Consider the following 25,144-nt stretch of genomic DNA (forward strand, 5'->3'; position numbering starts at 1 on the left):
CCGCCGCCGCCCCGCACCGCGGAGCCCCGCAGCTCGCCTGGCCCGGTCCCCGCGGAGGCCGAGCCCGCGCCTGGGCAGAGCCTGCGCGTCTACTCAGACCTACACGCCTTCTACTACTCGTGGTACGGGAGCCCGCGGCGCGAGGGCCACTACATCCACTGGGACCACGTCATGGTGCCGCACTGGGACCCCAAGATCTCGGCCAGCTACCCCCGCGGCCGCCACAACCCCCCGGACGACTTGGGCTCCAGTTTCTACCCGGAACTGGGCCCCTACAGCTCCCGGGACCCCGACGTGCTGCGGGAACACATGACCCAGCTCAAGGAAGCCGCCATCGGTGAGCTTTCCGCACCCCAGGAGGCCCCTTCCCCAGCCTCGCCCTCCTCCTTCCCACACCCCAACTCTTGCTGTCGCCAGCACCGGCCCCTTAGTCCCATTAATTTGCCAACCTGACTTCTTAGTCCTTTCCTTCCACTGCTATCATGGCCCCCCTGCGCCCACCTCCCCTTCCTTCTAGGATTCCAGTGAGCCCTCACGGGGCCTTTCTGAGCCCAATAATTCCAGGGTAGTTCTATTAGGAGAGCAGCTGAGGCCTTGCACCAAAGCTGTCCTAGGTAAGGACAGCGAAGACAGGGAGGCAGGGACTTCCAATCTGTTGTGTGTCTAGGTTTCAGGACGTGAGGCCTAAGCCTAAGTGTCCTGGCTGCTCGGGAGTCTGTGGTTCAGAGGCAGCTGAGACAACTCTGCTTTCATATCAGGCGGTGGGGAGGGCAGCGGCCCTTCCGGCTTTTGCTGGCTGCAGGAAAGTTGCCCATGTTGCATGATGGTCCCTGAGTGGGAGATTCATCAAATACCCAGCGAGAAGGCAAGTTCCAGGGAGCTACCTATGCAGGCGGGACTGGGGAAGCACTGTGGTTTATACTCTGCTGTGACTTTTTTTTTTTTGGAACCGGGGATTGAACTCAGGCCCTTGTGCTTGCTTATTCTACTGAGCTATCTCCCCGGCCCCTCTGCTGGACTTTGGAGTACATTTTAATATATCTGGAGATGTTCGTGCTGGAGAAAGTATGGATTGACAGAGAGGGGTGATGAATGTATAGAGATAAATCCGATAGGGGCCATTCTACCGATGTAGGGTCTAGGAGGGCAGTCAAAATGATTTCTCCCCAGAGATGCTTCTCTTCAAAGGAAGATGGTGATTTCCGGGGGGGGGGTACATTTCCACTCTCTTCCTTTTGTTTTACTACTTGCTGATGCACTCAAAGTCAGGTTCCTTGCCGGAGTGCTGTCACCCTCCTAAGCGCGGCACTTCAGCACCGCAGGCGTGGACAGCTCCAGTCTGAGCTAGGGGAAAGGAACCTGGCAGAACGTTTTTCAGGAGTCATTTTACAACTGGAGATGATATGTGAGAAGAAAGTTACTGTTGAAGGGTGTTGTGTACCTCTAAAGAGGTCTCTGTGTTGTGTCTCAGGCGTCCTGGTCCTCTCTTGGTACCCACCTGGCATGGCTGATGACAATGGGGAGCCCTCAGATGACCTGGTACCTGCCATTCTGGACGCTGCCCATCAGTACAACATCCAGGTGAGGCTCCAAGCAGGGGAGATGTACTATCCCATTATGGAGAGTTCCTGTCCTCTACCTATTATGCCTCTAGGAAGTTCTTGGCATGGCCCAGGGATGGCAAAAATATAACAAGTTGTGTCAGAGGAAGATGCCTATGTTACTCTTTCTTGAGAAAACTACAGAAAATGGGAGACTAAATAAGTATTACTTTTACTAAATAGTATTAAATTAGGTTAGAGATTCTGACCCTGGATGAAATGTGGTAAGAGCCAAATGAACCTGCAGACTGAATTCTGCACTTTGGTCTCAAGTAGAAGGCAATACCAGGCCTCGAGGAGAGCAGAAGCTGAGCAGACAGGCTCCCCTTTAAGAAGCACATAAGCTAAGCATGTGGTTATCTCTTCCAAATCTGACAATTAAGTCCATCCCCACTTCTGAGGCAAAAGAAGAAAATGACAACAAGAAGCCTAGTTAGGGGCTGGGGAGATGGCTCCATAGAATAAGTGCTTCCCTGGCAAGCACAAGAGTTTGAGTTCAATCCCTGGTTCCACCAAAAAAAAAAAAAAAAAAAAAAAAAGGAAGCCTGGTTTGCCACCCCTGAGTCCATTGCTGCCATTGCTGTTATGTTTAATTGATAATAGCACATTTCCTCATGGACACAGCTTCAGCAAACTTCTCACAGGTGTTTCAGGCAGCTGGTGCCAAACACTGGGAGCTGGCACATAAGATGAAGCTTGGTAGCCATCATTCAACAAACAGCCCACCAGAATGAGTCTTAGTGCCCTTAGTGTTATGGGATGTGGGCAAACTTCATGCCCTTCTTTTTTGGCACAGAAGGGCAATGACAGCCTTTGGGGTCATTGTCAGACCTTCCATACTCAACCTGTCCTCCAAGCCATGATTGGGGCATGAGCCTTATATGTTGTGGCTCCTACAAAGACACCCATATGACCAGTAACTCCTGTTTTTGTGGCAGGTGGCCTTCCACATCCAACCCTACAAGGGCCGGGATGACATCACTGTACATGACAACATCAAGTACATCATTGACATGTAAGGTTGCTCTGGGAGCTGGGGTTTTGACGTGGAACTGGGGGTGTAGGGATAGAGGGTTTGAAGAGCTAAATCAAGAGACACAAGAGCAGAATGCATGTGTTCCTAACAGCTGTTTACAGTAAGATAGGTAACCTGGGCTTCAGTTCTAGTTCTGTGCCCTCTAACCTGTGACCAAAGATCACAAGCTTTGAAACTTGTGAGAGTTACATAAATTAATACATGCAGAATTGCTTTGTATGGTACTTATATGTATTCATTTATTTAAGAAGTGTCTATTGGGCTGGAGAGATAGCTCAGTACCTTAAGTGCCTGCCTGGTAAGTGCAAGGTCTTGAGTTTGATCCTCTGTACCAATTTTTTTTAAGTCCTCGGTACCAATTTTTTAAAAATACTTATTGAGTATTTATTTGTATCTAGGTACTTTAGCCCACCAATTTTACAGTAATTGGTAAAAACAAAGCTTCTGATTTCATACTTACATTTTAGTGTGTGTTAGGAGTGTAATGGAGCCAGAAATAATTAAATGAAATACTTAATAGTAATTCATACTATGAAAAAAAAAGAATAAGGAATAATGAGTTTTGTATTAGAATGTGCCCAAGGAACTTGCTTTTTTGCAGTGCTGGGGGTCAAACACAATGTGCTAAGCATAAGGACTGACGGGCACCCTGGCCCTCAGAAAGCTACTTTAGAACAAGCGGCCAGGATACCTCCTTTAGTAGACAGTGTTGAGCCCTGAATATACAGGTTGGCTGTTGCTCACATCCCTGGGAGGACACAACAAGATGGTGGGCATCCACCAGCCAAGGAAGCAGCCTTCAGGAACCAAATCTCTTAGGCACATTGATCTCAGATTTACCAGATTTCAGAGCTATAAAAAAAATAAAGGTGGTTAAACAAAAAAGAGGGTGGAGGCAGCATGGAGCTTGCTTAGCACACATGAGGCCCTGGGCTCACTATCCAACATCAAAAGGACAAAAAAGCTCTGCAAAGATCTGGGGGCAGGTGGAGAGGTCTAGACAGAGGGTAACAGATATAGCAGCCATAGGATGAAACCACTAGACATGGCATAGGTGGCAAGTGCAGATGTGGGGGACAATAGCCAGAATGGAGGCAGGCAGCCAGATCAAGCAAGGTGGGGCTTGCAAGTCCCAGCAGTAAGCACTCAGATCTGATTCCACTTTCTTTTTTGGTACTGGGAAGTGAACTCAGGACGTTCATCTTGTGCAATGCTCCAGCCCTTTCTTTTGTATTTTGAGACAGAGTCTCACTAAGTTGCCCAGGCTAGGATCAATTTGATTTATATTTTTAAAATAGAATGGAACCCGGTGTGGTGGTACACATCTGTAATCCCAGCACCCGGGAGGTTGAGACAGAAGGATCATAAACTGAAGGTTAGCCTGAATTATACAGTGAAACTGTTTCAAAATAAATAAATAGCTGGGCCTGGTGGCACACGCCTGTAATCCCAGCACTCAGGAGGCTGAGGCAGAAAGATCACTGAGAGTTTGAGGCCAGCCTGGACTACAAAGTGAGTTCAAGGTTAGCTTTAGCTGAGACTCTGTCTCAAAATAAATACACGAATAAATAAATAGCCAGGCACAGTGGTGCACATCTATAATTCTAGGTACTAGGAGATTGAACCAAGAGGCTAGCCTGGGCAACTTTTTTTTTTTTTTTCAATTTTTTAGACTTGTTTATCTTTTTGTTTTCTTTGGGGGTAGCCTGGGCAACTTAGTGAGACTCTGTCTCAAAATTTAAAGAAGGGCTAAGTATGCAACTCAGTGCAAAGTGTAAATAAAAAGAATAGATGATAGGGAGGCAGAATGGTATCCTGAAGACCAGTGAAGTGGCTAGGGTGGTAGCTTGGGGTGGGGCAGTGAGCCTTGGGAGTGAGAGGGCTGGGGAACAGAGTGGGAAGCTGGTTCTTGCTCTGGTAAATTCCACTGTGGAGACTTAAGTCCAGAACTGTGCCACAGGCGTGTGGCTGCGTCCATAGTTGTGCTGGTGTCTTACATCTCACTCTGACTGCCTCTTCCTCCTCTTCAGGTATGGTTCCCATGGTGCATTTTACCGCTATAAGAACAGCATGGGCAAAAGCCTCCCACTCTTTTATATCTACGACTCATACCTGACGTCCCCTGAGGCCTGGGCACACCTCTTGACACCAAATGGGCCCCACTCAGTCCGCAACACACCCTATGATGGAGTCTTCGTAGCATTGCTGGTGGAGGAGGGCCACACCCACGACATCCTTGCAGCAGGATTTGATGGCATGTACACCTACTTTGCCTCCAATGGTTTCTCCTTTGGCTCCTCCCATCAGAACTGGAAAGCTGTGAAGAATTTTTGTGATGCCAACAATCTCATGTTCATTCCCAGTGTGGGGCCAGGCTACATTGACACCAGCATCCGGCCCTGGAATAACCACAATACTCGGAACAGGGTCAATGGCAAGTACTATGAGACAGCGCTGCAGGCAGCCCTGACGGTGAGGCCAGAGATTGTCTCCATCACCTCTTTCAATGAGTGGCATGAAGGCACACAGATCGAGAAGGCCATTCCCAAGAAGACACCCACTCGCTTGTATTTGGACTACCTGCCCCATCAGCCCAGCCTGTACCTCGAGCTGACCCGCCGCTGGGCAGAACACTTCATCAAAGAGAAGGAGCAGTGGCTGATGTGAGAGCCGTGAGGCGCTGGCATGCAAGCCTTGCTGGGAGATGTCACCATGCAGGCTCAGCCGAAGGCATAGGCACTCACTGGCCCCCAAGTCAGCAGCTGGGTGCTTCTGGGTGGCCATCAGGCCAGGGTTCATGGAGAACAGAGCCTGTTGCTCTGGTGAATGTGGTGGGGCCCACTGCAGGGTGGTGTTCCAGAGAGAAGGGTAGAGGCTGGCAGGTGACTGCACATAGCCTAGGGCAGCTCCACGTCCTCAGGCCACTTTTATATAATCTCTTCAGGCTTTGAACTCTGCGCAGGTTGCTGCTATATGGTGGGATCATGCAGTTCCTGCCCTTGGAAGGGTTTCAGCTCTCTGAGCTAGCATGCACTCTCCTCCCTCCACCAGTCTGTGTCCCCTTTTCAGGCCTGCTCCCTCACTGGGTCTTCTTGAAGATAGGGAATCACAGTTGAGACTTTCTAAAAGGGAACTTACAGGCTTAAGTTCCTTCCAGCAGATTGATTACCCAACCCTGAGGAAATAGTCTTGAGTGGTCACAGACACTCAGTACCGAGCACTTTAGCACATGCTCAGTGCCGGGGAAAACTTTAAACTAGGAATGGCTCCTGTCCTCCCTATGCTACAGGACTGTTTTCTATGGCGTGGCCTTGTAGCTGGGCAGTTTTATGTTTTTCTTTTTGGCATTTTCACCCAGTGTTGGTTTAGTTTTTTCCTGAGACAACACCTCTGCCCCAGAGCCTCCTTATCCCCGATGAACATATGGCTCTGGGGAGAGAACTAGGACTTCTCCCTTCAGCTCCCTGAACTAAATGAGCGCTCACTGGAGCCACTTGGAGCGCTACTGTGATCTGTATGAAGTAGAAAGTGGTTTTCTCAAGTACGCATTCCTTTTGCTTGAAGACCTCATGAATCCTGACCTCAGATTCTGACATGTGGCCTGGGCTGGCTGTAGTTTTAGCACAATGAAGAGTGGGTTTGGGGGCCGGGGAGATGGTTCAGTAGAGTAAGCGCTTCCCTGGCAAGTGCAAGGGCCTGAGTTCAATCCCTGGTTCCGCAAAAAAAAAAAAAAAAAGAGTGGGTTTGCTTGAGAAATTACTAGTTTAAATTTATTTCTATAGGGAATAGTTAACAATCCAGTTCTTATTTACAAACTAATATGCTAATTCCAGGGACCCTGGTTAAAGTAGGCTCTGGAACACCTTGGCAAGATTCTTAGGATACATGAAATAACGTGCATTGGAAACCAGTGGATTTAGAGGATTATGGGCTCAAGACTGAATCCTAATTCTGAGAAGTGCGGTACAGAGGAAAGGGGAGAAGCGGACTCTACATCATCTCAAGGACACCAGCTGCATTTGGGTTACTAACATTAAATTCCACCCCACAGATGAACAGGAACAGCCCTGGCCATCTAGCTTGTGGTTGAGGACAAGTGACAGGTCTGGATGTTGACATGCAGTAGTTTCACTTCACATGTGGAAAACATGAAAACCAAGGCAAGGCCAGCCAAGAAGGGGCAGCTATCCTCACGCACTACTGATGGCAAGGGAACTTGATTCAGTTCTTTTGAAGGCTACTCTACAAGAGCCATAAATGCGTATGTACACTTTGGTCTAATAATCTTACCCTAAGCAAACAATTTAAAAAACAAAAAAATAAATGATTTACAAATATGTGTTTACTAGTAGTATTTTTTTTTTTGCGGAACTGGGGATTGAACTCAGGCCCTTGCACTTGCCAAGGAAGTGCTTATTCTACTGAGCCATCTCCCTGGCCCCCTAGCAGTATTTTTTTAGTAAAAAAGTTCAAATGCCAAATGATAACTTCAACAGTTGGTGGAGAGGCTACTGAGTTTAATTATACTTTATGAATAAATCACTAGCCAGAACAAGAGATTTATTTTCTAATATTTAATTTGCCCCACCCCACCAGATTTTCCATTAGACCAAAATGGTGACTACTCCTCCTGCTAGCTGATCACAACTCACCAGTGACCCCACCAGTTCAGAGCAGTTTGGCCTGTGGCTCTAGGATCTTTATCTCAACCTGGTTCTGGCTTCAGCAGCCTAAACCTTTGCCTTTGGTTGCCTCACTTTTCAACTGTGCCAGCACCTCTTGCCACTTTAGATCTTAAGGGACTCCACCCTCCAGAGAAGAGTATCACTAGATTCTGTATCTGTTAGTTTTCATTTTATTTTTTGTATTTAGTACAGGGTCTCACTACACAGATCAACTCATAGTGATTTCTGTTTTCAGCTTCCCAAGCACTGGGATTACAGACATGCGCCACCACATCCAGTCTCAATTGCAGTCTCAGCGTGCCCTGGGGTGGGGTCAGCATGGCAGGCAGGGGACTGAACCTCTGACCCCTGCGTCTGCCTAAGCAGGCACTTTAATCTGCTGAGCTATCTGGCTGGCCCTAATTAGTTTTCATTTTAAAAGAGAAAACAAGGGAAGAAATGTCAAAACAGATAGGAATGTTCTTCACCACTTTATTGGGTTTTCATCTGAGACACAAAACTAGAATAAATACAGCCTTTCTGAAGGACAAAGCTAAAACAGTAGCTTCTGATCTAGAGCTCAGAAAGATATGTTGGGTAACAGCTTGGGCTAGTGATGTGGTTCCAGTGGCCTCCAAATGAGGCCTCACCGATCACCAGCAGACAGACACACAGTATCCAGCGCCATCCCTGTGTCCACAGTGTCCATCTCCGCAAGTTCATGAGCGGGATCCGTGTGAAGGGAGCAGCCTGTACTTCCGGAGGGTGGCTGTAGTGCTTTCTAGGGCGCTGAAGAGAACAAAGCAGGATGGTTACAGTCTGGAGCCCACCAAGGCCTGCTGACCAGGGGCCTCGAAACTCACGGGTCCTATGCTTTGTTCATCAAACAGTCACTTGGTGAATCCAAAAAAGGCCAAAAATCCAGTCCTACTATGCCTGCTTGTCTTGCCTGACAGCCTTTACCTGTCAAAACTGCTTTTCATCTCTCTGGCTTCCCTCAAATTCTACCCCAATGTCAGGAAAGAGACTTACCATCCTGGACGGATGATGCCAAACTTTCCAGGCACAGACAAGTCAACCACAGTAGAACCCAGGCGACACTCAAGGCTCTGGCTGTCCCCAATAGGTCCCCCATCAATGATGAGTGACAAATGAGGCCAGAGGTCTTGGAACTCCTGAAGAAGTAAAGAAAAAGTATGGCCATTTCCCTGGTGTCCCCAGTGAAGTCACACTGCACTGGCTCCTAAGACAGAGGCCTCAGTTTAGGAGGAGGTCTCTTCCTTGAAACAGCACTGTGCTAGCACCCAGGCCAAGCACCCCCTGAGATTTGTGGCACTTCTGGACAGAATCCTGCGTAACACCACTGGAAAGAAATTCCACGCATTGTTCAGGTCAGGGAGGAGTATGAACATTCACTAGGGCTCTGGGTGGGAGTCTGGAGGTGTGGGCCCTAACCCTGGGCTCACCACCACATCTGGGTGATGCATGCAAGCTATGCCTTCCAAGCCTACAAAACAAGGACAGGCTAAACGTCCTTCCACCTCTGCTGCCCCAATCCAGGATTCACTGGAGCCCTGCATCAGGGCAGGAAAAAGCAACAGATGGACTCTGCAGGTGGACAGCACTCAGGCTGTGGCTGTGGGAAGCACATGCCTACCAGGACTGTGCTTTGCCCCCACCCTCCTCTGGGGAAGCGCAGTTAGGGCTGGGAATGAGTAGAGAATCACAAACACCAGGTACATTCTACTGTGCTACGCAGATCAAGGGATTGCTGCCAAGGTAAGAACCCCATCCCGACGTGCTCCACACTGCACAGCTATCCAGACCAAAAGCCCCTGCGGTCTGAGAATGAGAAGGATGCTGAGTGCACAGTTCGGGTTTCACTCCCTAAGCCTAAGCCTGGACATGGAGTATCCCACCACCTAATGCAGTCCACTAAACTCAAGTTTAAAAAGAAAAGTTAAGTGAAATTTCTTATGTCTTCACTGATTCCAAGTAATGTACCCAAAACACTTTCTTTAACTTGGGTTGTGACAAAGGTGAGAGAACAAGGTTGTGAATTAAAAACTGGATAAAGGGCTGGCGAGATAGCTCAGCGGTCTAAAGCGCATGCTTAGGCAAGCTTAGGCAAGTGCAGGGACTGAGGGTTGATCCCCAGTACCACATGCAGCACCAGCCCTGCCCCTAGGGTGGGCTGAGCCGGCCACAAAACAAAAAAGAGAAACAAAAACTGGATAAAAATCTCATGGCTATATGGGCTGGTGAGATGGCTCAGTGGTCTAAAGCACCTACTTAGAACAAGCTTAGCAAAGGAAGGGACCGCGGTTCAATCCCCCAGCACCACAAGCCAGCCATCCCCGCCCCCTGGTGGGCTGAGCTGCCCCCCCAACAAATAAATTAAAAAAAAAAAAAAAAAAATCTCATGGCTATAATCCCAGCTACTCAGGAGACTGAGTAGCCTCCTGAGTTCAAGGCTAGCCCTGACAATTAGTGAGAACTTGTCTCAAAATAAGAAAGGAGAACTGGGGATGAAACTCAGTGGTATAGCACCTATGTGCAAGGTCCTGGGTTCAACTACCACTCCTTTGAAGAGAGAAAAATAAATAGGTAAAAATGTAAGCCAGCAACCTGATGGCTGTGTGACTTGAAAGAAGTAACAACTTTTCAGAGCCTTTCACCTTTTTTTTTTTTTTTTGAGCACTATGCAGTTTAGGCTGGCCTTATGCTCACTTTTTATAGCCCCCCGGCTGATCCCGAACTTGTAGAGATCCTCCTAGCCTCCTGAGTGCTGGGATTACAAGCATGCATCACCATACCCAGTTCTGGGGCTGAGGCCCAGGGGTCTGGGTATCAAACTCAGCGCCTTGTGCTTGCCAGGTAGGTGCTCATGCCTCTGAGCCATCCCCCCCAGCCTTCATCTTTCTTTATAACACCGCTGTAAAGACTTACAGCCTAAGTTAGTAGTCTTGACAACTGCTACCCTCACAAAAATGGGAAAAAAATAATTTTAATTATCGTAGCCTTTCCTACAAACAAGCATACCAGTGCTCCCTGTTCTCCCAAACTTTAAGGGAAAACCTTTACAAGATTCTTTTATTCTGGGTGTCCTCCCACCCCAGACCAACTGCATAGCCAAAAGACTCCTGTAGGCAATTCCTGACAACCATCCACCATTACCCCACTGGTTCAAAGGAAACACTGGTGTTTCCAGGGGAAGGGCTGACTCACCTCAACTTTCAGGGAACTGGCTTGGGAGCTGGGGTTGGCACTGGTGAGAGCAAGTGGTCCCCCAAACATCTGGGCCAACTCCCGCATGAAAGCATGGTCAGGAATCCGGATGCCCACAAGCTGAGGCAAATGAAAAGGAGATCACAGGCAGGCTGGAAGGGGTAGGGAATCGATCTGTTCTGAACCCCAGAAACAGCCAGACGGCTGGAAAAGGAGAAAACTTAACTCACAGGAGTAAAAGGGTTCAGGTCTTTGTTGAGCTCCACTGAGCGTTCCATCACCAGGGTCACTGGTCCTGGCAACAGCTCTTTTAGGAGCTCCTCCGGTACTCTCACTTGACAGTACCTGGGAAACAAAGGAGCACAGTCTACTTCAAGGGAAGAGCCGCTACTCTGGGCAGATTCAAAAAAGGGGTCCTTTGGGCTTACAATGCGATCTGCGGGTCGCCCTGCTCCCCTCAGACTGAGCAGAAAGCAGGACTCCAGACAAGCACGGCAGTCTTGGAGTCCCCATGCCTCAGAGACAAGAGCGGCACAGCTGTCACAGTCACAGGCTATCCTATCAAGCTCAGTGTGCTATGTTCTGCAAAGCACGCATTGCCAAGTCAAGCTACCACGCTTCCTTTCGCCCCCTGGGCCTCCTCCGGTACGCACAAAAGCGACGAGAGAAGGGTCCTGCCCGCCTCGCCCATCACTGCGTCGCAGCGTCTCGCTCGGGCCTTCCAGTTCCGGATTCCTCGGTGCGCCAGGACAAGCCCCTCCCGCTGCCTGCGCCTCAGTCCCCCAAGCCTGTCACCGGAAACCCCTCCCGCGGTGCCGCCCCCAGCGGGGCCGGGTCGGGGCGGCCTCACCTGTAGACGTCGGCCACGCGGCCCAGGCAAACGGCCAGCGGCTTTGTCTCGCTGCGGCCCTTGAGACGATACACAGCGCCCAGTGCCTCCGAACAGCTCGCCGAACAGGCCAGGCCGTACAACGTGTCGGTGGGGACGGCCACCACGGCGCCGGCGCGCAGCTCGGCCACCGCAGCCCGCAGCGCCTCGGTCCAGCCGGCGCGCTCGGGGCTTGCGGCCGGCCCCGCCCCACTCCCCGGGAGCCGCAGCAGCCGGGCCCCCGGCGCCGCCGGAGCGGGGCTCGGGGGACGGAGGAGGCGGCCGCTGCGGGCAGAGCCCACCGGCCCATCGCTCAACCCCATGCTGGAAGCCACTGCGGCCCTCAACCGGGTGCACGGTCGCGCAGGAGACATCCGCCCAGGCCCGCTTCCTGGAGGAAGTGACGCACCCAACAGGCTTCCGGTCCGGGAGGCTCGGCCCCACCTCCGCGCCGGGCAGCTTAAAGGGACCACGACCCCCAGGAGGATTGAAGGAGACCGGTGGGGACGGGGCGGGGCACAGCTTTGCGGAGCACTAGCGCAACGCTGGGGAGGGGGGGCGGCCGAAAGGGGGGCGGTGGTCGGGCCGCGCAGGCGGAGATGGAATGGGGCCCGGGCTCAGACTGGTCACGGGGGTGAGAGGGGACCCGTCGGGGCGGAGGGAAGGGGCTCGGAGCCCACAGGCGCCTGCCCTGACCCTGCGTGTCTCGCTCTTTCCCGGGCAGGGAGGCTGCCGGCGTGGACCGCGGGAAGGCGGGGCTGGGGCTCGGCGGGAGGCCACCCCCGCAGCCGCCCCGGGATGAGCGCGCCCAGCAGCTGCTGGACGCGGTGGAACAGCGACAGCGGCAGCTCCTGGACACCATCGCCTCTTGCGAGGAGATGCTGCGGCAGCTGGGCCGCCGTCGCCCAGAGCCGGCTGGTGGCGGGGTCAGTGCCCACCCCGGGCTGGGCCTCGGGGTAGGGGTGGGGTCTGCCCACTGGCATATTGGCCGAGCCCTCGCTTCCGCTGGAGGGTGGAAGACTGTGCCTGCTGCTTTACCCTTAACCTTCTTTGATGTGGGTGAGAGGTTTTGAAAAAGTTAAGTACTGTCAAGATGCCAAGTGGCCTTATCCTTTCGGGGCCTAATCCAAAGCTTTCCAGGCTCACTTTTTTCCTTTCCCTTCCAACTAGAATGGCTCAGCCAAGCCTGGAGCGCTGCCCCAACCAACTGTTTCCTCCAGAGGTGGCTTTCCAAAGGATGTTGGTGATGGAGCTGCGGAGCCATGACCATCCCCGAGCCGGGTGCCCTGACATCTCCTTCCCCAGGGATGGTGGCTGGACTCAGAACAACTCCCTTCAGTTAAGGGGACCAGTCTTCACAGGCAGTGGCTGGTACTTGGCCTTCAACCTGGGTGGCAGCGCTTGCTAGCAGCTGGGTTCACTCCCACTTCTTCCTGGCTGAAGGCCGTGCTGCGCTTTGAAATGTAGCCAACAAATACCCAGTCTGACTATTTGGATTTGGGTGGACCAGCAGTGCCCACCAGCATGGTCTGGCCCACTTTGGGGGTTCCAGGTAGTGTTACATGTCCATTTCATGCTTTGGGGGCTGTTAGCCCCATAAAACACCTTTGGCAGAGCCTTAATTAAAAGGAAACCTGCAGACTATCCTGGTGACCGACCTTTCCTTTCTGTCCTTTCTCCCAGACTGATGGCTCGGTGGGGCTGGGGAGAAGTGGTGGAAAAATGTTTAGGGAAGAAAAGCACAAATACTACCAAATTTAAATAAGCATTTAATTAGGATTTCATTAGTATTTAATATTGCTTCTTCAATTCAAAAAAGTTAAATTTTCACTTCTTAGCAGGTATTTTAAAGTACAATATTAAGTTTATACAAAATGAGCAATTAAGCAAACACTATTATTTCACATTCTTCAAAAATACAAATTCATATTTATTGTTTTTGGATTTGGAGGTTTCTTCCTTTGGAAGTACTGAACCTGTAACGTTTTCATATCGCTCAGTGGAAGTCTGTTGTTCCCATGTTTCACACTTAAATAAATTTGATAGACTTTTACATAATCCAAATAAAACTATTTGGGATTTAAAAACTCACCAAGACTACCAGCCAATGATTAGTGTGTCAAAAGCTCCTGGGGGCACTTGCCTTTCCTGGCTAGAAGATTTCTACTAGAGACTGAACAAAAACTGTTTATAGCCACACTCCAGAAAGGAACAAGGGGGAGTTCACAGGGAAAGGAAACAGCCACCTTGAACTCTGACTCTACCCACCCTTCTCTAAAAACCAACAAAAGATGGAGACTGTAGAGTCAAACAGCCTTTGAGAGGCCTGAGAACATGAGAGGAAAAGGGCAAGAGAAGCCTCTGACTTGGCACCACTACAAGGACAACAAGGATATTGCAAAAAACACCCCTGGGTTTTGGTGAAAAAAGGTTTTATGAAAAATTTTCCCATAAGAAAAAGTAGAAACTGCATTGAGCTGACAAAGTGACATTATCACCCAATTTTTGGCCCAGTGGGCACACCACCAAAAGGGTAGTGTATGGTTTTAAACCTCATTTCCAGTAAAAAAAAAAAAGCTTGTACTATGTACAGCTTACATAAAGATCCAGTTTAATTTGCATTTTTCAATGCAGACTGAGAAGCCCTCTTGATCAAGAATAACAGTGAGAAATGCCCGACTGATCATTAGCATCCCCAAGGGGCATGAGACGAAACAAGGCCCTTTCCCTCTCCCCCTCACAAGAATATGCAAGAACAAACAGGCTAACTAGACTGACCCATCAGAAATACACATTTCTGGGTTTTATTGCCAACCCTGTACCCTCAACTGCTAAGGAACGGACAGCTGCCCGTAGATACAGCAGAACTACTTGCACATTGCATCTACGGAAATCTGCTTCAGTGAAGTGTATTTAAACATTCTGCAGACTAGAGCCTGAAAATTGAAGAGTAAATGGGAGGAGGCGAGGGAAAAGGAAGAACATTGATAAACAAGATTATTAGTAGCTTTGTTTACTGGATTTAATGGAGGCTGGAAGCCTTATTTCTCAGAACCAACCCAGATGGTATGAAGAGCAGAGCAGAAATGGTTCATGTTGCCCTGACCCCTCCCCAAACGTTTCTGATTGGTATATCAGAAAATTGTAAGCTCTTGAGCAGTATTGTTGTAGTTCCACAAATCAATGGTTTCAGCGACACTGGAGAAGTCTTAAAGGACAATGGACGTGATTACAAGTATAAAAATCTAGAAGGTGCCAGGTTTCTACCTAGGAACAACTTGTTCCTTTCAGGCATCACTTTGTAATGGTGAAGAGGGAAAGATGGCAAGGGGCCAAGAAGTTGTGGCAAGGGCCTCAACAGTCAGCTGGAGAAAACACCACCCACAGCAGTTCTCCCGAGAGCCTGAGGGGGCGCCCTGGGGCACAAGGAAGGCTTGCATAGATTGAGCAGTTGCTGAGGATGAGAGTGTTTCCCTATACAGAGCCTCCTGGCACAGGCTGAGCAAGGGGAAAAACACGACCAGGCCAGGGCCACATGGGACGACGACCATCACGCTACACATATTGCACCAAGGTAAGTGCTTTCTTTTCACACCTCAGTTTAACTTTTTTATTCTGAGCAAAAAATAAAACTTTGTGGAAAGTATATGTATATATGTATATATATATACACACAACAGAAATTGCAGCAATTGGGTTAAAGATAAAGTAACCTAAAGTGCTTTTTATTTTATTATTTCTTTAATATACCAATATGAGGTTCTGCAAACTTGTCCCTCTGGACACATTCAACATTATACAGTCTCTCAGGAAAACCCACCTACCCTCCATTATCCCCATCAGTCCACTGTCTTGAACCTGAAAGTGACTCTCCAGTCTACAGACTCTCCCAGAGGTGGTCATGAACAGCCCCTGCCCTTCTACCCAGAGAGGGCATCACCTCTCAAGACCTATAGCATGATCTCCTTGACTGGGGAGGCTCTTGGGACTGGCCAGACCCCATCAGGAAAGACTGAGCCATTCCCCTCAATGCCCCACCCGCCTACCTGGGAAGGGCCAAGTTCATGCAGGCAATCTGGTGGCACCTGCTGGTTTTCTTACTGCCTCCTGAGTTCATCAACTCCTCTCCTTGGTGCTGACTAGCACCCCAGAAGGGGCAGTCTAACTGCAGATGCTAGAGAGAACCAAAGTATAGGCCTATACGGTGAGAATGGTTATGGTTACCATAGGGAAAATAGGCTTGATTCTACCTGCTCGAATTACCCAGTGTTCATCTCCAGATTTGGGAAACCACACTTTTCATGAAGGTTCTTTCTACTCCCAGTGTAGTCTTAAGACCTCTTTTAGCTGAGGTCCTTGATACTGGAAGCCAGGGCTGTGGGACAGAATGGGAAGGGAGGGATGATGGGAAGGGATGGAAGGAAGGTCTGCCTACCCTGTGGAATAAACCTGCAAGGCATACGCATCTGAAGCACATTCCTGATTTATCCAAAGTGATCAGATCTGAGTCTTGTAATCCAAACCACCCACAAAAGGCAGATACTTCAACTTCTTCAATTAGAGGAATCTTAGTCTAAATACTTTTTTTTTTAAAGATGCATCTTCACCACCCCTGATCTGTGGAGAGTGACCTTGGCAGGGCTCAACCTAAGGACAGCCCTAGCTAGGCAAGCCGCAGCATTTAAACCACAAATGCTTTGCCTGTCCTCTGGGCCCCTACTTTCGACCTCATGCCCCAGGAACCAGAGGCACAGGCCACTAGTGCGTGCAGGGGCCATAACTACCATCTAACACAAGCTAACTTTCGGGTCCCATCCATGCTTTTGCATCCAGGTTCAAAGCTTCCTATTGGTGTAAGGCCTAGAGACATCCAGACAACCTCCACGTGCATTTGGTTTCCTGGGAGGACTGGCCTGCTGTGGCAGGAGAAGACTCCTCCTGCCTTACCAACTTCTGCTGAGGTCAGTGGTTGCCAATAATTACCAGCCTTTAGGGATAAAGAGTACAGAAGTTTAAAAAGAAGTTTAAAAAGAAATCAATTCTCCTGTCTAAACTTATGGAATGAGAAATCTGCTGCTCACCTGTAAGCCTGTTTCTCCTCATGGAAGTAACAGCATTACCAAAACTACCCTCGTGTCCAAGCTTGTCCCCTATGTCCTTGCTAAGGGCAGGGTCTCGGGCTCCAAGGTAAGCTCTAAGCAGGACAGTGGTCAGTGCAGAGCTGTCCCTGGCTGGCTCTCACTGCCCTGTTTATAGAAACCAGCTCCTTGCTGGAGGCAGGGAAAGAGTTCTTGGGAGACAGAGGCTGTCCCACACTCAGCCATGCCTAGTTTCTGAGCTTGGTGAGCACTCATGACTACACTAAACAGCCAGGTGAGAGAAACTTTCCACTCTAGTGTGCACTGCATTTTATGTTTTAAGAGGCAATGACTTGGAGCCAAAGGCAGACAGATGGATATAATTCTACACACACACACACACACACACACACATATACACACACACACATTTTCCTATAACAAAACTTAATGAAACATTTCAAATGAGACAACTTATTGCAACATTTCAGGCTTTTTGGTGGAAGGGGAATTTTTTGTTTTACCCTGAGTAGATCATCGTGGTTTTTTTGTTTGTTTGTTTGTTTTTTGTTTTTCCTTTTTATTTAGAAATCACATGACTAAGCTGAGCAAGTCACATTCTTGTTTGCACTGTACTGGACTGTATGCAAAACCCAGAGGAGGAGCAGAAATGGAAAAGGGCAACCAAAAGCCTGGCCAGAACCTAGAACCGGAACACCTGGCCTGCCAACTCAATCTGCACCTTCTACTAAGAAGCAAGATGTAGCCCTTCTGTTCTGAAGAAGAAAACATAATGCAAAGTAAGGCAGACCAGCGACTGGCAGCTAGCCCTAAACCACACATTCATGCTAAGACCAAACGGATGTTCCTCAAGGAAAATGCACTGTGACCTGCAAGCTCCAGCAAGCACTGAGAGGTGGAAAGAACCAGAGGCAAAGGCTGTGACTGTGCTGCTGAAGCAGTGGCGTTGCCCCTATGCACACATGCTGCAGCGGCTGTTCGCGGTCACTGAAACCTCTAAAGGCTCACCACCATGCTACAGCCTGCTCTGCACACACACTGTCAACACACAGCAGTCAACAACCTGTCTATGGTACCCACACAACCAGATTGTGGCTCTGAGCTCTGAGGCTGCCAAAAGTCTACGCACAGTGGGCTACAGGACAGCCTGCAGATCCAACACCAAGTGCAAAAAACAAAGCCATCTCACCTAGACCCTGTCCAACTCACACCTGTCTCACCTGCCCTCACCAATGCCCACTTTGATGGAGTGAGAGCCTGGACTTTGGGCAAGAGTGAGCCTCAGATTAAAAAGACACACAGGGAGGAGCGCGACACACTGACCTGCTACCCAATCTACAAAGAATCCAGTGCAAGTGATGGGCAGTACTAGATTGATGGCAACCACACCCTTTCAGTCAGAACTTTTATGCATACGAGTAACCTTAATTTCCAAATTCATATGACATTAAGCGAAAGTGACATACAGTGCAGCCAAACAGTTCGTTTATAACTTAGCTTTTTTTTGTTTTTTGTTTTTTTTTTCCAAAGATCAGTTCCTTAAAATGGATGTTCCTGGGATGTGAATAAAGAAAATACGTCTGAAAGATGAGGCTTTCAAACAGCAGATTTCTTCATCCTTCCAATTTCTGACCCCATGATGGTAGATATCACGCCTCCTGCTTCCTGCTTGCCCTCTTCCTGCAGACAGCATGTGCACTGCCTTGGGCCCATCTCCTCCTACCCTGCAGCAGTGCTTCAGTGGGAATCAGGACTAGGTGTCCAGGCTCTGGAGGGCAGGAGCTCAGACACATCCATGGCACTTAACATTTCCATCTGAGGGTCTGATGGAGCCTCGGCCTATCTGCTTTGCCCACAGGAAGAGGGTCCAGGGGAGGATGATGACAAGGGACTGGGGTGAGGACAAAGTCTAGGGTGATAGCTGCAGGCTGGGCCCATCAGCAGGTGGAGGGCTTGGCTCTGGAGGGGTGGGGAAGAACAGCCCTTTCTCCACCAGCTGCCCACTACTTGGCAGAGTCCCGGCACGCACACTGACACTGACATGCCTCCTCTTGTTTGATGATGATCACAGGAACACTGAGGCCAATCTGCTGGACAGAACTCCCTGCGAGAGAGGCAAGAGACACTGCTCTTCAGGCAGTTGCAGGCAGAGGCATGAGAGGCAGGGGGGTACGGGAGGGTGAGGGCTGGGTGCTGGGACACTGGCGTGCTCGGAAGAATGGACGCCACTTACTGGGCTTTTTCGACTACACGTTTTTTGTTTGTTTGTTTTTTGTGGAACCGGGGATTGAACTCAGGCCCTTGTGCTTGCCAGGCAAGTGCTTATTCTACTGAGCTATCTCCCTGGCCCCTGGGCTTTTTCCTCTTTCAATGGACCAGGTTCCTCCTTAGGGAAGAAGCCTGTGCCACTCCCCATCTCCCCAAGATGAAGACTCCTTTCCTCAGCCAGCCAAGCATACAATCCCGACCCATCTGGCCCTTCTCTGCTGTGCTTCCCTGCCGACTGCAGCACGCTCTGCCCTTTCCCTGACATCTTCTCCATGCCTCTGGGCCTCTGGCCGCTTCCTCTGGCCTGTAGTCCCCCTATGCCACTGTTCTGCTGGAGAACCCAGGCCCCCCTTCATCCACCCACTGGCCCTCCTGCTGTCCCCAGGCAGTGCTTCCCTGAGGGCTGCGCAGAAGCCAGCAGCTGGTGGGTCCACATACACGTGCTGCTGCCTTTCCTCTACGCCCCTGTCCGTGCTGTACTGGGCCGCTGAGACTGTGACCCTTGGAACACCTTGTCCCTCTGTGTGGTCTCTGTCGCTGACACAGAGGTGTCAGTTGACCTCCTTTCCCCACCCCCACCATGTGTGTTGCACACATGCAGCTCTGAATTCAGCCAGGCTCTGTGAAGCAGAACAGGCTGGGAATGGAAAACTAAGAGCTACTGCTCTGGCTCCTGCAATTCACTTGTGACCGTAAGAAGTCACTTTATCTTTTTGGGTCCTGGTTTGCTATGTTTAATTTGCTATGTTTAATCTGTCTCAAATTAAACATTGCCCAGGCGGGGCTCAAACTTACAATTCTCCTACCTCAACTTCCCAGTGTGCTAAGATTACGGGCATGCACCACTGTGTCAGGCAAGGTCTCAGTTTCTTAATGCATAAAGGAAAGAATCTAAAATAAAAGGACCTTCCAACTCTGCATGATCTGGCCCAGATACTATTTCTTCCTCACTGTAATTAGAAAAAGTCCTGTAAATTAACAACTGCCCTTTTTAGCATGAACTGTAATTCAGGCTTTTTCTAGCTACACTGAAAAGCTCTATCTGAAAGGAGGCGTTTCTTGTTTTTGTTTTTTTTTTAGGGACCGCTCAGGGTGCCTTCAGGGCAGGTCTGGTTTGGCTTGAGGATGAGGGGACCAAACCACAGCATTCTGACCCTGACTGCTTTGTCTCAGCAGGCACTTAAACTCCTGAGCCAAGGGGCAGGCCCCCACGTATCAGAAAGGGATGAACCATTACTGGGGAAGGAAGGCTGCCCGCAGTCTTTACACCAGTGCATTAACTTCCAGTAGCTGTAAGAGCACGAACAAACTAATGAACAATATGAGGGGAATTTAAATGGGCTGCATAAACATTTTTAAAGGCTCAAAAACTTGAAAGAATTTACTCTGCCTCAAAGGGCCCACAGAGGTGACTTTCTTTAAAAGCTAACACGGAATTACATACCTGTGCTACTGGCTACTGGTACTGCAGTGGTAAAAAACACCTTCTCAACTTTCGATGCTTGCTGCTGGGAAAAAGAAGAAATCACACTTATGGCTACTTGAATATGGCAGCTATCCAAGGACCTGAGGTCTCCCGACTTGTAATGATCCCCAAGAGGACAGAGAGCCCTCAGTTTCAGGGAGTGCCGCACTGAGCGATGTTTTGTTTGTGCTCTGACACGAGGTCACTGCCCTGTTTGACATTCCACGCTGACGGTGCAGCCAGCTCTGTGCCCCGCCGCCTGGCTGTCTCCCAGCTGCCCAAGCCATGAGTCCCGTGGACCCAGAGGCTCCTCCCAGGTCACTCTGCTCAGGCTGCTGGTTCCTCAGAAGGAGCCCAGGGCTGCCCTTCCCTCCAAGGGGTCCCCCAGCCCTCGCCACGTCTTCTGTCAAAGCTGGGAAGTTCTTTCCTTCCTCCAAGGGGTTCTGCTGCCCACTATGGACAGCAATACTTCGTCTCAGCCCTGGGAAGGTCTTGGCACCACAGGATGCTCCAGGTGGACTCAGCCACCCGACGGGAGTCCAAGCTCTGTGCTTACTAGTTGTTGAGGTCAGGCAAGGGATATGACCTCTTATAGAATCTGTATTCTGTAAAGTGGTGGTGACAATGAAGCCCCCTGAGGATTAACTGAGGTGATGCGTAGAGAGCAATGGGCTTGTAGCGAACATCTGGGAAACATCAGTGATTTGCACTGACTGGAGGACTACAAAAGTATGCCACGTGTCAGTTTTGTTGCCATTAAATTGGTAAAATGGTTTCTGCTTTTAAGTCGTGTGTGTGTGTGTGTGTGTGTGTGTGTGTGTGTGTATTTCTGTGGTACTGGGGATTGAGCCAGGGGTCTTCACACTGAGTGATATCCCTAGTCCTTTTTATCTTTTGAGATAGGGTCCCGTAAGCTGTTAGGCTGCCCAGGCTAGACTCAATGTGACCCTCTGGCCTCAGCCTCCTGGAGTGCTGATTACAGGTAGATGCTACCAAGCCTGGCTTGAAGTCTTTTTTTCCCTTTTGAGACAGGGTCTCACTATGTAGCCTCAAACTCGAGATGAGCCTCTTGCCTCAGCCTCACAGGGTCACAAGCCTGTGTCACCATGCCCAGCTCTTCAAACCTTATGTTCAAAAAAAAAACCTTATGTTCAAGGGCTTTAACTTTTATTCTCACCTTGTGTTTTTAAAGCCCCTATACACAGGAAGAAGTAAAAGCTTATGGCTAAGTTGCAGGAGATTCCACTAAAAAACAATGAAGGAGACATGAGACTCATTTAAAAACATGCAAAGGAATTACAGTGTGTGCAGAAAAAAATGACATTTGTCTCATGCAGCTCTCTAGGATGGGCCCAGACAGAACGATAAAAGCTCTGTGCAGGCAGACTAGGTGACAATACTGGAAAGGTTGTTCCAATGACTGGCCATCTGGAGTAAGACAGCCCCCAAGAGGGGCTGGTGCCTCACTTGTGGAACTGCAGAGCGCTTACTAAACTACCTTCCCGGTTTGCTTGCATCTACCCACCAACTCTCCTGCCCAGTAAGCCTTTCCTCCACCTAATTCCTAGGGATAATTCAAGGCTTTCCTGATTTTTTTTTTGCGGTACCAGAGATCGAACTCAGGACTTTGCATTTGGCAGGCAGGCACTTATGCTGCCGAGCTATCTCTCTGGCTGGGCTCTCCTCATCTGCATGGCTATCCCACAAGGTGCTGAGAGTGCAGTAACTAACAGCACAGGCTGCGTCAGTCTACCTAGGCTCAAATCCCAGCTCCGTCTTGTGTGAGCTGTGTGACCTTGAGCTGGTCATTTAACCCCACTGGATCTCAACCTTCCCTCAGTAAAATCATACCTATCTCCTATGGCTGTTATAACGTGTTAAAAAGAGCTTTGTTAACACAGTGACATTAGAAACACACAGGAAGATGGAAAAGTAAAAAGAGAAGGGGAGGGGGCTGGCCTGATAGCTCAGTGGACTGAAGTGCCTGCTTAGGCAGAGCACTGTGGCCGGGATTCAATTCCTGGAGTGCCGTGCTGGCCCCACCCGTGGGGTGCACTGACATGGCGATTGAAAACAGGCATGGGGGCATGTGCCTGTAACCCCAGCACTTAGGAGGCTGAAAATAGGAGGATCACTATGAGTCTGATCTACATAGTAAGACCCTGTAGGCCCTGTCCTAAATACAGAAAAAAAGAAAAAAGAAAGAAGAGGAGAAAGAGAGGATGAATCAGAGAAATGCAGGGTGAAACTATTTTGGACACTTTAAAGATGGGTTTAATACATGTACTTGTTAAATCTACCAGCATGTACAACACAAACAATGAATCACTCCTAAATTGTGAGCTTTAGTTAGTAAATATACTGATGCTGGTTATATCAAATGTACCACACTGATGCAAAATATTAATAAAAGGGGGGTTGGTGAGATGGCTCGGTGGTCTGAAGCACCTACCTGGAACAAGCTAAGCAAAGCACAGGGACCACGGTTCAATCCCCCAGCACCACATGCCAGCCAGCCCCGCCCCCTGGTGGGCTGAGCTGGCCACACACACACACACACACACACACACACAAATAAAATTTATTAAAAAAAATATTAATAAAAGGAAGAGCTATGGGTGTTTGTCACAGTAGAGCATCTTGCTTCTCTGTGTGGCCTCAGTGACAGGTGACAGGTGACATGTGACACACAACACACAGTTTTGGTTTTGGGTTGAATCCTCAGCATCAAAACTAGAATAATGATGATGACAGAAACTGAGCCAGGGCTGGGGAGATAGCTCAGTAGAATAAGCGCTTGCCTGGCAAACACAAAGGCCTGAGTTCAATCCCTGGTTCCACCAAAAAAAAAAAAAAAAAAGAAAAAGAAAGAGAAACTGAGCCAGGTGTGGTGGTACCTGTAATCTCAGTACTTGGGAGGCTGAGGCAAGAGGATCATCTTAAGTTTAAAACTAGCCTGGGCTACAAAGTGAGTTCAAGAGCAGCCTGGACTACATAGTGAGACCTTGCCTCACACTTGTGTGTGAGGGTGAAGAGTTCATCTGTTCAATAAAATCTAAAAGTTACATAGCTTTAAAATAATGTACTGGGCGTGGTGGGTCATAACTAATCCCAGCTACTTCAGTGGGAGGCAAGAGTGCCAGCCTGGGCCACTTAGGGAGGTCCTTGCTCAAAACTATGAAAAGGGCTTGAGATACAGTTCAGCACTCTTTGGGTTCAATCCCTAGTACCAAGAGAAAAAGAGAGAAAGAAAGAGGAAGACACAAAAGAGAACGAGAAAGAAACAGAGATGGGAGGAGGGGCTAGGGTAAAAGGGGACAAGATGGGAAAGGAGGGGAGGGCGGAGGAAGGGAAGAGGGTGAGCAAAGATCCTAGGGCAGGCTATGGCAGCATAGATTATTCCTCTGGCAGGGACCCTGCCACCTGGCTGACTGGGTCACACCAGTCCCTCACAAATGCCTGAGTGCCTTGGGAGCAACCTGCTTTCCTAAAATATGCTTGGGCATCTGGAGTTTGTGACTATATTCCTGTGCACATGAGGCATAAGATGGCAGATAGAATATTCTTTCAAGTGTCTACTATGTGAGCATAAAGGTTCTTTCTTAGCCTCCTTCACAAAGGTACTGACCACAGCATTCCCTGCATTTGTACCACTAGATTATGGGGAAAATGGCCCCGAGAGAGATTCAGGATAGGTACACTAGCCATCTTTTTTGAAATGAAAGCCTCTGATCATGTCCCCCATGTTAAGTACAATCACCCAATGGGTATGTCTGTATGGAATACTTACAGTTTGTTCTTGGTTTTGTGGTGAACTGGTGGCACCATTTAATATCCACTGTAAGTTCTGCTCTCCCATGACCAGGCTGGACCCCAGGATAGCCGTGTTGGGAGTGGGGGTGATGGTTATGGTGGGACTGTTAGTTAGGACAGAGTTGGCACCCAGCGGCAGAGTCTGGACCATGGCTGGCAGGGGCTCAGTAGTACTTTGTGGTGGGGCTGGTGCTGCCACGGCCGATGCCACCGCTGCTGCTGACGCAGAAGCCCCAGCCACAACAGAAAGTCCTGGTGCAATGGGCTGTGGTGCCTGGGGGTGCGGAAGAAACTCTTGATGATTAGCAGCAAACTGCGTGCTGTGGAGAACAGGCACTTCCGGAGGTTGTAAGAGAGCAGGGGGGTTGCCAAATGCAGCTCGCTGGGAACCAGGTCCTAGGGAGGGAGCAGGCGGAGGAGCAGGCAGAGCTGAGGCTGGCAGCAGAGGCTGGGGTGGCTTGGAGATGCCAGGCTGCAGTACAAGCGGGAGAGATAAAGATGCTGAATTTCCTGGGGGTGGCGGGACATCACTGACTGACTCTGCATCACCATTAAAACTTTCAATCAAGGCAGCTGGTAAGAAAAAGAAATAGAAACATATATACACATCCCAAGCCTTATGCACAACAACACAGTCATTACAGGCTGAACAAGAACTCAGGCACCCTGGGGCCGGCTCCCTCACTGCAAGCAGGGCAGCGCTATGCCCCTCAGTGGCACGGCGCCACATCTGTGGGTCAACACGCTTCCCAGCCAAGGTCTAACATGGGATAGCGCGTCTTCAGGCTCTCCGGAGCCTCCTTTTCCTTTTTTCTTTTTGATATGACTAGTAAACACAGACAGATTTCTTTCCATCTGAAGCTTGTATGTGGGTCCTATTCACTCACCAACAGGGTATAAAGGAAAAGCTTACAGCTCTTCCCATCTTTTGAAGCCACAGAGATTCTGGGAAAGAAGACACTTGTTTGGAAGCTGAGTGAAGTCAGAGAGAAGATGGAATTGAACTGAAAGGCTCATTTTCAGAGCCTGCATAGAAGGTTTGCTTCATTTAAATTAATTTAAATATTTCTCGTTGCCTGCCATTGAACATGTTGACTGTGAG

The 25,144-nt window shown here is 49.4% G+C and overlaps 4 protein-coding genes across 9 annotated transcripts in view; 2 read left to right on the plus strand and 2 right to left on the minus strand.

Moving 5' to 3' along the window:
* The window catches only part of Maneal (mannosidase endo-alpha like), a 7,282-nt gene extending 362 nt beyond the window's left edge, over positions 1 to 6,920 (plus strand). The window contains exons 2-5 of one of the 2 annotated variants that reach the window (XM_004641040.2): positions 1 to 337; positions 1,472 to 1,581; positions 2,540 to 2,616; positions 4,668 to 6,920. The exon at positions 1 to 337 is cut by the window's left edge and continues 13 nt beyond it. In XM_004641040.2, coding sequence (XP_004641097.1) covers positions 1 to 337; positions 1,472 to 1,581; positions 2,540 to 2,616; positions 4,668 to 5,304 — 1,161 coding nt within the window. In that variant the 3' untranslated portion in view covers positions 5,305 to 6,920. Of the gene's footprint in view, positions 338 to 1,471; positions 1,582 to 2,539; positions 2,617 to 4,667 lie in introns of those variants that run through there. The other variant, XM_004641041.2, reaches the window with a different exon arrangement.
* An 857-nt stretch (positions 6,921 to 7,777) lies between these two features.
* Yrdc (yrdC N6-threonylcarbamoyltransferase domain containing) lies at positions 7,778 to 11,788 on the minus strand. 3 transcript variants are annotated; one of them, XM_023701011.1, is made up of 5 exons: positions 11,380 to 11,788; positions 10,760 to 10,874; positions 10,530 to 10,649; positions 8,334 to 8,476; positions 7,925 to 8,090 (listed from the first exon to the last, which is right to left on the minus strand). In XM_023701011.1, the coding sequence occupies exons 1-5, from the start codon at positions 11,769 to 11,771 to the stop codon at positions 8,021 to 8,023; spliced, it is 840 nt and encodes a 279-aa protein (XP_023556779.1). In that variant the 5' UTR covers positions 11,772 to 11,788; the 3' UTR covers positions 7,925 to 8,020. The 3 variants fall into 3 exon arrangements, with proteins under 3 accessions (XP_023556778.1, XP_023556779.1, XP_023556780.1); XM_023701012.1 differs by lacking the exon at positions 7,925 to 8,090 and adding an exon at positions 9,046 to 9,143 and having other exon boundaries at positions 8,392 to 8,476; XM_023701010.1 differs by lacking the exon at positions 8,334 to 8,476 and having other exon boundaries at positions 7,778 to 8,090.
* On the plus strand, positions 11,389 to 13,043 carry CUNH1orf122 (chromosome unknown C1orf122 homolog). Of its 2 annotated transcripts, none has more exons than XM_004641043.1 (3): positions 11,389 to 12,031; positions 12,122 to 12,323; positions 12,568 to 13,043. In XM_004641043.1, the coding sequence occupies exons 1-3, from the start codon at positions 11,997 to 11,999 to the stop codon at positions 12,661 to 12,663; spliced, it is 333 nt and encodes a 110-aa protein (XP_004641100.1). In that variant the 5' UTR covers positions 11,389 to 11,996; the 3' UTR covers positions 12,664 to 13,043. The 2 variants fall into 2 exon arrangements, with proteins under 2 accessions (XP_004641100.1, XP_023556781.1); XM_023701013.1 differs by having other exon boundaries at positions 11,736 to 11,820.
* A 206-nt stretch (positions 13,044 to 13,249) lies between these two features.
* Positions 13,250 to 25,144, minus strand: part of Mtf1 (metal regulatory transcription factor 1) — a 49,398-nt gene continuing 37,503 nt past the window's right edge. The window contains exons 9-11 of one of the 2 annotated variants that reach the window (XM_023701009.1): positions 24,020 to 24,615; positions 20,209 to 20,269; positions 13,250 to 18,600 (exon numbers count right to left, since the gene is read on the minus strand). In XM_023701009.1, the coding sequence (XP_023556777.1) occupies positions 18,500 to 18,600; positions 20,209 to 20,269; positions 24,020 to 24,615 (758 nt within the window). In that variant the 3' untranslated portion in view covers positions 13,250 to 18,499. Of the gene's footprint in view, positions 18,601 to 20,208; positions 20,273 to 24,019; positions 24,616 to 25,144 lie in introns of both variants that reach the window. The other variant, XM_004641044.2, reaches the window with a different exon arrangement.

Source organism: Octodon degus, unplaced genomic scaffold (assembly GCF_000260255.1).
Source record: "Octodon degus isolate 3935 unplaced genomic scaffold, OctDeg1.0 scaffold00130, whole genome shotgun sequence".
In the NCBI taxonomy this organism is placed as follows: Eukaryota; Metazoa; Chordata; class Mammalia; order Rodentia; family Octodontidae; genus Octodon; species Octodon degus.